We start from the raw sequence: 14,820 nt of genomic DNA, 5'->3' as shown, positions 1-14,820 counted from the left end.
AAATATTTTTATGGCTTTGAGGAGGAGTTATTATAAAATTTAACTGAATTCTTGTCTTTTGCTTTCAATTGATATTCTTTTGGCAGTCTGATTTTAAAGTTTAACCACTCAAAGATCTAAACTTATTCCTCAAGAGGTGCAAGTGAACCTTTCTATTCATCCGGTTGTGACCTAATGTCTCTTATGTTATTGAATGTTTTTGTTTTGAGGAAATTTCTGTGATTTTTTGAACTTGTCAATTTTTTATTTTATTTTAGTCAACATTTTGTTTACTCTCAGTAAGTACAGGTCCGCTTTTCCTCCGTATAGAGTACAAACTAATTTTGTGGCCGATTGTTTTAACAGAAGGTTTTCTTGCTTTTGGTACTACAAGTTTTCATACAAATTTTTCTGATTTTTGTGCTCAATTTCCCATTTTTGCTGTTGTTTTTGTTTCTTTTGTAAGTTGTAACATTATTTAACAATCTAACTGAAAAAAGCTTTACAACATGTTAAACTGAACATATTTTTTGTTTTCATAATTTGTGGTTTGAAGGGCTGCGACACCGTTCTCTTGCAGAAATTGGTAGAGTTTTTTTTATTTTTGCCTTTTATTTGTTGTTAATTTTTGTTTTCATATGCCAAATATTGTGTAATTATAAGTCTCAGTGGCCAAATATATATACACAAATGAATTTAGTAACTGATATCGGCAAATAGCTAATGGTTGTTTTGACTTTCGAATTCAATTTTTAAAAAAAAAGAGTAATAGTATTCTTCAACTTATCGCTTTTTGTTCTGGTTTGCGTTTTTTTCGTATTTTACAATGTTGTATCATTTTATGAAGTTGGCCTCATAATTTAGAACTCTTTTGAATATTTTGTTGAATCAAACAAAAATTTTTATTGTTTTTAGTGATCAGCTTAATATTTAATTGATTGGGGGGTCATCGTTTTCGTGCATAATTTTTCGTGCAAGCTATAGTTTTTGCCTGTGTTTTTTCGTTCTTTTTGTAGTCGTATGACATATCCTGGATAATGAAAGGCCTCAGTCGCTCTCTTTTGAGGTATAAAAGACTCTCTCTCAATGATTTCATTTGATGCGTAATGTTTTTAGTCAGTTCGAATTTATTTCTTTTTTTTTAAAAAAAAAAGCAATGTTTTAATAAACTTCGCCCCTTTTGCTCATTTCTAGACGACTTGTTGCCAAGCCGCATTGACGAAAAGTCCCATATTTGGTTCCAAAAGTGCCAGGTAATCTTCTGAGTATAAATTTTATCTGATGCCATTTTGATTTGGTTATTAGTGGTTTTCAAAAAATGGACAAGGAGTTTTGGTCGTAATTATTATTTTTAGCTATTTGATTTTTATTGCCGTCTTTTCTGGCAGTCATATTATGGTAGCCACAGGTCTGATAGGCCCTCTAGAGTAGATTGTTTTATTCTTTTAGTAGTTTATTGAACGATATGTTGATATGTTAATTTTTTTTTATCTCTTCCTCATTTGGTAGACAATTAAGAGAAAAATGTAGATAAGCGGGGTCGGAACTTAATGTGCGAATTCAATTAATGTCTATTCAATGCTTATTTTTTTCTGAAATCTCCGTCTGTGATTCAGGGCCACAGAGTACTCCTCAATATCTTACGAAGGTGGACTGAAGATTGTGAATGCTTACACTACTCCACAAGTACCAGTTCCATACTTCGTGGGAGAAAGCACTGCTTCACAGGTACGAATACCCAAATTAGACTTTTAATGAATTGTTAGCTGGCCCCTTTGTTCAACAAGAGCAAAACAATCAGAACAGATACCCTAAACGCCATGTGTTCAGAGACTATCCAACGATTCGAGGTGCTTGGGAGTGATCTGCTATAGAACACAAACAAGCAAAATGTTTAAATGTTTTTTTTCTTTTCGTATATGCCATATGGTTTCTCCAACTTCTAGGAAAATACTGGCCGATTCCCCTGGAATTTGAAGAAAAGAATGGAATGCAAAAATTTAAATTAAAGTTTTAAATTTCACGTATTATATACTGGAAATGAAGACAAATGGCCTGGAACGAAAAAAAGAGTCGATTTAGTGATACAAGCTGCAATTGCTCTGTTCTGAGTTGTCAATATAACTCTATCAAGGGTTGCATAGAGTATTTGCGAAACTGTGATGCTTCAGATAACGATTGGTTTGGACAACCCTGGCTCTAACTCTTGGGGTATTTCCTACGATAGAATCCGCGTGTTCCGATTTGGTGTGGAAGTCAACTCGCAAGTTTCAACTGATGACGATCCTAATGCCATTGTGAGGACCTCTTTCAGAAGTCGAAGAGAGGTAACTGTGAAATTACCAAATCACTTCTATTTCATTGCGCTTTTCAGTTTCATTATTGTTTTAGGTTCAAATCTTTATCGGCCTAGTAAATACTTTTTTGTGATAGTGAGGTTTCCTAGGTGATAAATAGTCTTGTGTACCAACTAAACAGTTGAGCTTGCTAATATTTTGATTTTTCTGCTTTCCGGTTTTTCCTCTATTAAATATTTTGTTTGCTACTCGGCTATTTTTTCATAAGTTTTTGACGGTGGACACCTCATCCCGGAAATTCAGTTGTGAAGAATTAGCAAATGAATTCATGTTTCAGGCCATAACAGACCCGTTCATTTACATTGACACTGGTCTGGATGCAGCCAGACTGTATCAGTATAATGTGGAAGTGATGTGGAATGGCCTCACAGCATACAGCTCTACTTCCATTACTACATGTACATGTAAGTAGAACAACTGGAATTTAACTAGAAATGAACGTAGATCAGTTGTCATTCCCATAAGTTCATTAGTAGCGGAATCCGTAATTGACTAAAGACTTCTTCATGTTATAGACTAGGCTGTTAGTTGTCCTTCGTAGACGTGGATTGCTAAACTTTGTTCATTGGAATAATTGAAAGCTCCGCTCATAAAGTTTCAACCATAGACCATCGCGTTTATAAAATTTTATAATCAAGCGCAAACATCGAACTCATCCACTACTATATGCGCTTGAAACAGTCAAAAATTTAATTTTGCTCATACTAAAGTAGAGGTCTGAATTTGTTTCTGATAAATTGAGTCTAGGAAATATCCCCCAGTCTAATTCTGAAAAATAACAGATAAAACCCAATGTTAACATTGAGTTTTGGTCCTAATAATTTGTTGGGTTGAGATCCCACGGGCCGCTGAGACATCGGTTTGGACCGAGAGGCATGACCAAATTTATTAAATGCGCAGCTCTTGAACAATCACGTGGAGGCTTACTTTCCGCGAGGGTTGCTTTTCGTGGGGTATTTCTCAGTGATCGTTTTCCTTTTGAAATTAGGTCGAATTTTTTCGTGATGTTCTTCCCAATTGAGAAAACAAATGTAGAGCAATCTTATGAAACGTTTTTGGGTTTGACTGCTTTTTGTCAAGTTCATGAGAGGTGTCCATGAGTTACATAAAAGCAAAGTCATCAGAATTAAGTTTGAAAAAGAGCAATTTTTTGAAGTGAAGTTTTACTACCGTCTAGCATGAATCCTTCAACGAGCAGCTCATTTCTTCCTACAATGTGCAAACAGAATAATTACGTTTTTTTTGCAAAGTAAACTTTGTGCAACAGTGATTTCTCAGAAGATCACCGTCAGTTTTTTCGCGTTTTTTGCTTGAAATTGAGATAAAAATTATTTATTCCTTTTTTCCCTCTGAATTTCAGGTCACGAATTTCAGCATGTGTAGCAAAATAATCAAAAAAAATTTTACTGTGATTTATACTTTGTTCTTGAGAGGTATTTCAGAAACCTAAAAACAAGGAAAATTATTAGAATAAATGCAAAAAAGAAAGGCGATGCGTAAGTTGTCTACAGGTGAAATATTAGCATGTGCAGACAATTTTTTTCCTACAATTTTCAGCCCCATAATCACATCTTATTTTTTCTTCAAAATAAAACTTGCTCAACCACTTTTGTTCATTTTTTTAAATAGCTGCAATAACTGAGTGAAGCTATAGTTGGCCTTCTCTTGGTATTACGACTGAAATTATTAGTTTTCTTGATTGTGTTTTTACGCGGAACTACTGTTTCATCAGGCGGCGTTTTTCCCTAAACGCATCAGTGAGTAAACGTGCCGTGCAGATTTAAGTATTTTTTGAGTCAGAGGAGTTTTTTTGCGTGTTTTTTTACGTGATAGACTCCTCGACTATCAAAAAAAGTTTTCGGAAAAAGAAAGCGTATAATTATTATTTTTTTGCCCTATTGTCTTGATTTTTTTGCTTGCTGTTAAGTTTTTGTTGAAAATATTCTGACCAACAATGTATCCCCAGGAAATTGATATGAGAGTGTTTTTAGAGCTCTTTTATGACTTTCAAGTGCACAGCCAAATCGGCTCAAACGATTCAATTTTTTTTGCCAATTTTGTTCTGTATTTATTACCTTGTTTGAAATCTTTGGGGATATTTTTTCTGTAATTAGTCTCTTAAACAACGGTCCTTTGCCAATTCATGCATTTAGTGCTTGTTTTTGACGTGCGTGTCAATTTATTTCTAATATTGTACACACTCTATTCAAAATGTGGTGGTTTTTTGCAAAAAATTTTTACTTTGGATTCTGTTTTGGCCTTATCATTACGAGAGGAGGACGGTTTTGGTTCTCAGCTTTAACGTTTTTTGTCCGATGCTTTTTGTTGGCACCAGTTGGCACCATTTTTGTTCTCATAAATATTCATGCTGGGCTGTTGCCAACATCTACATATTTTTTACTCGGGCTTCATTGGTTGTTTAATATTCTTTAAACAATTGAGACTCTTTTCTCTAGTTTTTTGTTGATGCTGTGTTATTAATAACCGCGTCAGCAATTCCAGGGGGCTATTTTTCACTCCTATTTTTTACAATTCAAAGAATTTGAATTGTATATGGGCGCTGTGTTTTTTTTTTAAATTTGTGTTTACACATTTTTCAATGAGTTTGATCTTTCAAAACGGCTTTAGTAGTCCTCTTTGAGCTTTGGTAGTCCTGAAAGTGATTGGAGTAGTGCAGCTGCTGGGATGGCCTTAATTAAAGTTTAAAAGGTCATTTTTAGGAAATTTTGGGCTCAAGCAGGTGCAATTTTTCAGGTTTATTTTTCTGATTTTTCGAGTTTTTTTGTTTAATTTGTCTTAAGTTGAAGTTTTTAATAGTTGATGAAGGCCTTTTGCGCGACAAAATTACTTGTTATGACCATTTTATGAGCTATATGTTTTGGTACTACAAATACAAACACGCAAAATGATACCAATTTGCATTTTTTCAAGTTTCTCCAGCTTTAGGGTCCAGGGAATCTCCTTTAAGGTTTGGTAATAGGGCACAGCAAAGCTTCTGGTAACAATGGCTTTTTTGATGGTTTTCAACAATTAAATGTATTGAATTTTTACCGTTTTTTGACAAAATCTGCATTTTTTTTAAGGTTTCCTAACGTTTTTGTCAATTTTTGATTTTGTCCATTCTCAAGTGCCCGAAAACTTATTCCACTGTCTGACAAACAGTTGCTGCTTGGTTTTTAGTTTCAATGGATTTGTGTTCAACGATTTACCCTTCAGAACTTTTGATGTTTTTCGATAAATCTTGCATTTTTTTCAAGTTTTTTCAAGACATTTGTCTTTTATTCAGTTTTTTGCCTCAGCAGCCGGTTAACCTCATCCAGGGTTTGAAAGTATGTTATAAAGTAGTTGCTAGGGGGCAATCAAATGTTTTTCAATACTTTAATAGAACGAATTTATTTTGTTAAATTTATTATTGCCTATCGACCTTTGAGCCAATGAATTCTTAAAGCTTGGAATTGGGTTACTGGATAGCCTCTAGAGGCTTAAAAATGTTTCTGAAGATATTAATATCACGATTTTCAGCACCATTTCATTAAATTTTGCAATTTATTACATTTCTTTTTAATTTTTTGGGTCATTTTCGAGTTAATCGATCTTTAAGGTCCAATGTATTTTTTTCAGATCATGCAGATATAATACTAGATCGATTTCCGAAACTAAAAATTAGTTTTGAACATTTTTTTTGAGGTACGTATATTTAAAGGGATCAAATTTTGCCTGAGGGTAAAAGCTTCAACCATTGAGTATATTTTTGGTTTGTTTGCATTGAGTATATTTTTGGTTAGTTTGCATTGAGTATATTTTTGGTTAGTTTGCATTGAGTATATTTTTGGTTAGTTTGCATTGAGTATATTTTTGGTTAGTTTGTTTGATTGCTTTCGTTTCTTAATTTTTTGAGATGATTTTGTTTGCGTTTTGGCTGACATTGTTCAATTGATCTGCTGGTCAGGTAGAGTATTTCTATTTTTTTCATTCAATTTTTTGAATTGTATTTCAAGACTTGTCCTGCTATGTTTTTTACTTCGTCTAACAGATTTTTGTTTCGTCTTATACTGACTTTTTGGAATTGACTTTTTCAATGATTTCCGTGACTTTTACTGCTTCGCAGTTACAGTTTCTGTGCGCGACGTCACTTCTTGCTATAGGTCAATTGCGTGACTTACCTCACTCAAAAAATGGCTTCTGAACTCACTTATGGAACTTTAAGTTTTATAAACATTTACTAGTTAAAGATCAAAAGTGCGCATCTAAGTAATGCCAAACTCATATGCCCTAACTCTTGTCTATTAGTCTTGAGTTTTTGATTTCGAATATCAATTTTGAAAAATCTCTTTTATGGTTTTTACTTATAGACCGTATGTGTCATAAAATTGACAGTCCGAAGCTAAACCAAAAAGTCTAGTGGTCTATTAAATGACTGGTGGTCGATCTGTCTCTTTTATTTCTTTAATTGTTTCGTTTCATGTTACGCAAAAAGCGTCTATCGCGGCTATTTTTCGGCAATCTGCCGGCTATGTTTTGATTTAAAATAAAACTGGTCTGAGGGCTTCGTTTAATTTCGTTACTTCTTTGGCTTTTGCAGATTTTTATAACGACTCATTTTTATGCAGAAAAGTGGGTGCGACTTGGTTTTTTTTAATAAACGTCTTTTTTGGGATTGCTAGTTTTGCTGTGCTTCAGTTGTTCCTCATTCTTTTAAACTTTGCAAAAATTTAAGTTAATATTTACAAAACTAAATCCAATTGGAAGAGATTAGTTTGTCATTTTTTTTGGAATGCTGTAATGACGAAGATTACATAGTTGTTGTTCTTGCTGTCTGAACTATAGATTTCATCTCGTTATTTCAATTCTTCACCAAGACTGTTATAAGCTTAATGATTTTTACCTTTTTACTTTTAGTTCCCAAAATACAATTTGTCTTGCAGAGTTCACTTCAAAGTTCTGATTTTTTAAACAGTTTGTGATAATTATTAGTCCTGTCAGTTTTTGATTTCGTCAATTCTTGTGAACCTCAAAAAATTTGTTTTTTTTTTGTTGCCAGATACAATTGTTTGCGGTTTGATGTTAAATCAGAGAGTCAAAAATTGCTCTCAAAGTTTGAATATGAGCTGTTTTTCTGTATGATTTGCCAATGTAGTATTTATTCTCTTTTATGATGTCAATGCTGACGTTTTTCTAGTAACAAGGTTACGATGGGTCTAAAATAGTATTTTAAATAGGTGAAGCAATGATTAATTTTTTTCAGTCGGATGATAATGAATTCGGTTGAATGACAGTTTTGTTTGAGCATGTCCCCTGCTTCGGGTAGCTTTTGGATATATTCCGCTAACGCTTATTTTATTGCCAAGATTATGTAGAGACCACATGACGTGAAGCTCGCTTCATATCTTTTTTTTGTCTTAGTATTTTTTTCAATTTCCGCTAAATTTAGTGCGTAGCGTCATTTTTAACTTTTGTTAGAATTTTTTGTCCTTTCGCGTCAGGCCAATTGAGTAAATATCACTTTTATTGAGGTTTACTTGAGAGCAGGTAAATGAAATAACAAATACAGCATACAAGTTCTGCCAAATGAAAAATGAAATCTGATCATTGAGATAAAAGATAAAATTTTTGTACTTCAGCCTTATTTTTTGCATACGCGTTTTGATGCTACAGGTCTTGAAAGTCCGAGCCCATTTCTAGTTCTCGCCGATTAATTTTCACAGTGTTCTTTTGGGATCATTGGCTGCTAAATTTGCTGGTAATCTATCGGTGTTGAATGAATTTGTAGTGAACTTGATATAGTCAATACAATTATGGCCCAACCAATTAAATTTTTTCTATGTTCTGATTGTACTTTTCATGGTCACATCAGCTACCTTAGACACCTGTTTTTTATTACTTTTTAAGTGAATTTTTTAGTGTTTTTCAGTTTAAGAAAAAAAATGATAATTCAACATAAACTTTTCAAAATAAAAGATGTTCAAGGTCAACATCTTCCAGTCTAAAACTTTCCATGCAAAATTTTTTATTGTGAAGCTACTGGGAAGGCTAGAATTCAAGGTTAAAAGGTCATATTTAGCAGTTTTCGAGCCCAAAATGTTGCGTTTTAAAAAATATGATAAAGATCTTTTGCAAGACATAACTAATTTTTACGACATTTTAAGAGCTCTATGTTTTTGTACTAAGAACATAAACATGCAATCTTATACTAAATTTTACAATTCGTTTAAGGTTTTCTTTTGTAAATTTTTGTCGTTTTTTGAGCCTTTTCAGCCCTAGGTGTCAAGGAACCTCCTCTAGGCTTTGATAATAGGTTAGTGCTCAGTTTCTAGTGGTAATAAAATGGTTTTCAACTTTTTAAATTAACGAGTTTTAGCAATTTTTTTGATAAAAACTTTTTCAATTTTTTTAAAACTTTTTTGTCTTTTTGAAAGTTTTTCCAGCCCCAGGTGCCTAGAAACATCCTAAAGGATTTGATAATGGGTTAGTGATTTTTTTATTGGTCATGGGTTGCTATTTAAATTTTTAATAACACAAATTTTAGCAATATTTTGATAAAATTTGCAATATTTTCTCAAGTTTTTAAAAAAATTTCGTTTTTTAGGCTTCTCCAGCCAAGGAACCTCCTTTAGGTTTTGATAGGTTACTGCACAGTTTCTTGTGGCAATAAAAGAGTTTTCAATTTTAAATAACACGAGTTTTAGCAGTTTTTTGAAAAATAAATCTTGCATTTTTGCAAGCTTTTTGAAAAGCTAGAGGTAATGGATTGGTTATTAATACTTTAATAACACTAGTTTTTGCAATTTTTCGAAAAAAAAAAATTTTTTCCAAATTTTCTGAAAATTATCATGTTCCGATTTTATCGAGCTTTATGAGCCAATGAAACTATTTAAGGCTTCAAATAGGGAGACTATATAGTCTTTGGAGAAAATGGAATGGATCTGGAGATTTTAAAATCACGAATATTGGCAAGAGTTTGTTTAAATCTGCAATCGTTTTTAATTTTTTGAGCTTTTTTGTCATTCTCTGAGTTTAAAGATCTTTACTGGCCGACGAAACGTTTTCAAGTCTTGCAGATGGGTTACAAGGCAGAACTCCAGAGACAAAGAATGGTTTATAAAAATTTTCCAAAACTTAGAAACTTTAATTTTTGCTTTTTTCAGTTTTTTGAAGCATTTGTCATATTTAGTGAGTTTATCTACCTTTGGTGCATAATAAATATCTTTCATGGCTTGTGCGTGAAATAATGAATCTATTAAATTGTATCGTTTTTGCTCTTCACAGTGAAAGCTTTAAGATTTTTAGCCAAGATTTTTTTTGTTTAGGTTGTTTGATTATTTTAGTTTCTCAACTTTTGAGATTAATTCAACCGTGATTTTTGAGATTTGACTTTTGGCTGGGATTGTTCATTTGAGCTGCTGGTCAGGTGCAGTAGTTCTCATTTTTCCATTCAATTCGTTGAATTGTTTTTCAGGACTTGTCTGCTTTTTTTTAGAAATTCTGCGTTCATTAGCATCTCTGTGTTGAATATCAAGGGCAGTCGAATCAAGGGCGCAACACCGCTTTTGAATTTCATTGGTCGTCTTAAAATGGATGTTTAGATAGATATTTTGCTAAAACGTGCTACCAGGCTGCCATTCTTGGAATTACAAGTTTTAGAATGCTTTAATTTGGTTCAACCTTTGATCTTTTTTTCATAAAATTGTAGTCCGCCCTTGAATTTTATTGTCTTTGGCAATTTATTTTTTGTTGTCTCAGTAAATGTTTTTCTTGTCTCAGTGAATGTTTTTTTGAAAATGTTATCAGCATTTATGAAACAATACATATGTTGCAGAAAATGATACCAGTCTGAGAAAACACGTGATTTCTCCAACAGGTTTGTTTCCATTCTCGGAGAGAAAAATTTTATACTTAATTATGACAGTGTTTCCAAGAAACCACACTCTTTCTGGTGTTGAGCATCGTCAATCAATTTATCACAATCTTTGGTAAAAAATATGTTTAACATTTGGGCGCATATGTCTGAGGACGACAGTGTTAGCTAGTTGCAAGATGCTTACTGTGATTTAGATCCAAACGTAGTGAGGTATCCGGTGACCGCGAACAGATACTGGTATGGCATCGACATCGAGTGGGATTACCCTCTTGGAAATGAACCAGACAGGTAGTTGTTATTGTTGAGCATTATTTCTCAATAAATGGGAGTGTCCGCAAAAAGAAGCTTGTTGAAACCAATTATATCTCAACATATTATATATCCAATTCATCATAGGTTTTTTTTCGGCAATTTCGATTTAATCCATATCAAAATCATTGCTTTGAGGATAAAAAATTTTTTTTGCAATAATACTTTGGTTATGAAAATTTAGCCTTTCTCAGTTATTTTCTACAAAAAGACTTGAAAGAGTTAAAGTTGACTTGAAACCTCAAACATTAGCTGCATCGGAAACGTGGTAACACAAACTCAAACAGCCCAAAGAATTGTTAAGGCTTTCCAACCGCGGCTTTGTTTTCGCTCATTTGATATGTTGGATCTTTATGGTTTTTAGTTTCGAGATCAAGATAGACATCTCTGGTGAGGATTCATGGCTGAATGTTGGATATGTGGATGAATACTCTCTGAGAAGTGCGGACACTCCGGATGACTTCTCTGTTTCTGGAACCACAAACAACCTGCAGACTGCCATCAATGCCAAGACTGGATTTGCTGTCAAGGTTGAGATCATATTTTGAATGCAATGAGACGGACGTTTGTTTCATTTGCGAATTTTGTTAATATCCGTAATGCACACTTTAAATAACAATTTTAAATAACAAAAAACTATTGATGTAGGGAACTTCTTCTCTGAATCAACGGGGACTATCAGCAGTAGGATATTGGGATAAGACTTCAAAAGGATCCAAAAATAAAATAAAGTACCCGAAAAATTAAAAAAAAATTAAGAAATCTCGTGGCTTTAAATTTTTAAAACTAATAGTTAGAAGATAAAGCCGCTAACCAGATAAATTTTGGCTGCAGTAGAACGAAAAGGGATTCTGTTAGTACCGACACTGACCAGGACTTCGCGAAAAAAAAGTTTAAGGTTGGTTGATGTTCAAAAAAATTTCGAAAAATTATTTTAAATCTCTTAACAGCCATTAAATTCAAAATCTTTCAACGGAGCATAATAACTACGCTCAGATATAACCCGATGGGAGACGAAGATTGTCTGTCATGCATAGATAGATATTAAGACATCACAATAGGTATTAGGACATCACAATTACAAAGACAGGCAAAAACAAAAATTCAGTAGAAAAGTGCGAGAAGAAAGTGTCGAAACCAAATAAACAATTAGCTTTTCCCTGTAACAATTAGCTTTTCCCTGGAAGCTTTTCCCCTCTCTAAGCGAATGGGGCTAGAATTATTTTTTGATAATATGTAAAATGTTTTGATAATGTGATAAGAATTCAAAAGTAACCAATAATACAAAAATATCCAAAAAAATTAAAAAAAAAAGAACTGAAATCTTATGTCATTGAAGTCATATAACCAATAGTTAGAAGATAAAATCGCTAACCGGATTCATTTCAGTTGCAATAGAAAGCAAGTGGGTACTGTCAGTACTGACACTAACTAACAGTTCACAAAAAAGTTTAAGATTTGTTAGTATTCAAAAATATTTTCGAAAAATTATTTTAAATTCTTAACAGCCAAAAATTTCAATAGCTTTCAACGAAAGTCAATAAATACTCTCAAAGGTGCCCCCATGGGAGTATCTTTTTATGTTGTGCATGCATAGGTAATCATTAAGATATCACAATAAGTCTTATGACTATTAGAACAACAACAAAAACAGGCAAAAACCAAAAATTCAAAAAAAAAAGTGCGAGAAGAACGTGTCTAAGTCATTTAAACCAAAATTTTTCTCAGAAATTTTTATCTTTGATCCACTGAGCATCTTCCTTAAGCCAATGGGAGATATCAATATTTGGATAATGTGATAAGATTTCAAAAGTAACCAATAATACGAAAATATCAAGAAAATTTTTTGAAATTTTTTTGAACTCTTGTGTCATTGAAGTCATATAACCAATAGTTAGAAGATAAAAGCGCTAATCTGATTAAATTTAGTTGCAGTAGGAAGGAGGAGGGTGCTGTCACCCCTGTACTGAAATACAGTTCACGATAATAATTTTATTATTCTTTAATGTTCTCGATAATAATTTTATTATTTTTTATTATTCTTTAAACTATTTTTTAAGTCTTAACAGCCATTAGCTGTCCCCTCAAATTACTAGATATGTTCACTTAATGCTCATTATGGAACATTTTGCACTGTTAGTCAATGAATTCATGGGACTAAAAAATAGTAAAACCTCAAAAACAGATTAAAATTTTCATTTAAAAATTTGAAAACTCAGAATCGAAGCCAAAAAAACTTGCGCAATTCCTTGAAAACGATGTTTTTTTCGTTCATTCAGCTTCATTTGAATGTAAAGTAGGTTTGTCATTAATAGAACCTCGATATAAAAAGTGACTTGACTCTAGGTGACTTAAAAAAAGCAAAAAAAAGAGAAAATTTTTTTAAAAAAAAGCTCTCAAAAAGAATTCGAATTTTTTTTTTGAAAGTGAACTTCCCTATGAGACCAGAACTAGTATTTTTTTGCCTTTAGTCTATTAGTAATACAAAATTGGTCCATTTTTTGGCCTGAAATTTAATTTTGAATTACTATTTTTTTATAGAAAATATTTTAATTTTGAGAAAAATTACACTAAAAGTGAACAAAACATCCCGTCTTCACACAAAAGTTCAATCCTCGATAACTCCTCCAAAAAAACGAACATAAAAAAATCTTTTTAATTCTGAATTCTACGCTGGACCAGCTTTTTAATGATACCACTCACATTTCTCTACGACGAATATATCGATCGGCCAAAATTGACTGAACAAAAAAAAAACCCGTTTGAGTATATAGTTCCTCCCCCCCCCCCCCCACAAGTGGGGTCGGAACAAATATGCCGCTAAGGAACTTCAGAAAAGCTAGTTCTGATAAGTTGAGAAGTTTTTGAGGTGCAAACTGGATTGGAGATTGGACGCAATATAAAGCATAGAAAGATATTGGGTATCAAAAGACCGTAGGTTGACCGATATGGGATATGAAAAGACCGTTGGTCGGCTTATGAAAAGACTTTAGGTCCATTACTAGGACCATTACTAGGAGGTGGACCGTGTGTTAAGGTATTAAGGTAGGGAAATACCCCCAGGTTGACTTTATAAGTCTTTTTATAAAGTCAACCTATCAACTAGGGCAGGTATTTCACATTCAAAGCTGTTGAACAATTTTCCATTTTTTGGAAATTTTTTAGTCAATCCAGCCGAATACGGTGTACAACATTCAGATCAGATCAGTATATACATGTCCAGCCGACAGTAACACTCTCTATGGGGATCCAGTGTCCATAATAGCCCAAACAGCCCCATACCCACCCAAGTTAGTCCAGCTTGAACCCAAGACTACCCAAAGTATGCAGATTACATGGGATGGTGTCCAGGCACCTGAACTGGTCTATGACGTCATGGAGTGTACCCATGATTTGTCAAATTGCTCTACAATCGTGGCTGCTGATTTAACTACGGACAATTATCTAATCACAGGTTCATTTTTCACCTTTTCCGAAGATTCAGTTTGTAATGCAAATATGATTGATCGCTCTTTGAATAAATACTTCGAACTTGCATTGAATATTTTGCTATTTTGCGCCAGAATAAATTTCAGCGCTTGAAGGTAATGAGATCCTACAGGTTTTTACGACTCGAAGAGGAGTATTGAGATTCTACAGGTTTTTACGACTCGAAGAGGAGTATTGAGATTCTACAGGTTTTTTTACGACTCGAAAAGGAGTATTGAGATTCTACAGGTTTTTTTTAGCAGAAAGCAAGTTTATTCATGACTTGAATCTTGACTTCTTTCTGTTCGAGCATTTACCTACGTTTTGATTGTTGACTTCTGTTTTTGAACATTGGACTTTAACAGTAGCTCCGTTTGCAATGTATGGTAATTAGGAACTGCTGGTAATGTTCAAGGTGAAGAGGTCATTTTGAGATTTTTTGTTCCTATATAAGTCACCCCTGATTATCAAAACTATACCGCACAACCCCCCAACACCTACCTACCCCCACCCCACCGCCCCCGCATCCCCCAACTTACCCCCCACCTACCCCTACCCCCTCCTTTCACCTAGCTACACCTACCTACCCCCCCCCACCACCTACCTACCCCCCGCCCCAACTTACCCCCACCTACCCCTACCCCCCAAACTACCCCTCCCTTCACCTAACTACCCCCCAACTACCCAACTACCCCAGCACTACCCACCTCCCCAACCTATCGACCCACCCACCCCACCTAGCTCACCCCGCTCCTAAAAAATTGTCGGCATTTTTAAAACACTTTAATGTGGTTTGTTGGGCTACTTTTGTTTTTTTTCTCTTGTCTATTGTGATGTTCTGATTTTGGT

General features: G+C 33.8%; 1 protein-coding gene across 1 annotated transcript in view; it reads left to right on the top strand.

Annotated features, from left to right (window-relative positions):
- The window catches only part of LOC142349682 (uncharacterized), a 146,247-nt gene that overhangs the window by 65,867 nt on the left and 65,560 nt on the right, over nt 1-14,820 (top strand). The window contains exons 31-36 of the mRNA XM_075401409.1: nt 1,596-1,707; nt 2,151-2,306; nt 2,614-2,740; nt 10,389-10,482; nt 10,868-11,033; nt 13,669-13,957. Of these exons, the coding sequence (XP_075257524.1) occupies nt 1,596-1,707; nt 2,151-2,306; nt 2,614-2,740; nt 10,389-10,482; nt 10,868-11,033; nt 13,669-13,957 (944 nt within the window). The remainder of the gene's footprint in view (nt 1-1,595; nt 1,708-2,150; nt 2,307-2,613; nt 2,741-10,388; nt 10,483-10,867; nt 11,034-13,668; nt 13,958-14,820) is intronic.

The sequence above is a fragment of the Convolutriloba macropyga genome, chromosome 11, assembly GCF_964194025.1.
Source record: "Convolutriloba macropyga chromosome 11, txConMacr16.3, whole genome shotgun sequence".
Lineage (NCBI taxonomy): Eukaryota > Metazoa > Xenacoelomorpha > Acoela > Convolutidae > Convolutriloba > Convolutriloba macropyga.
The sequence above is the reverse complement of the archived record's forward strand: the minus strand, read 5'-3'. Positions and strand labels throughout refer to the sequence as shown.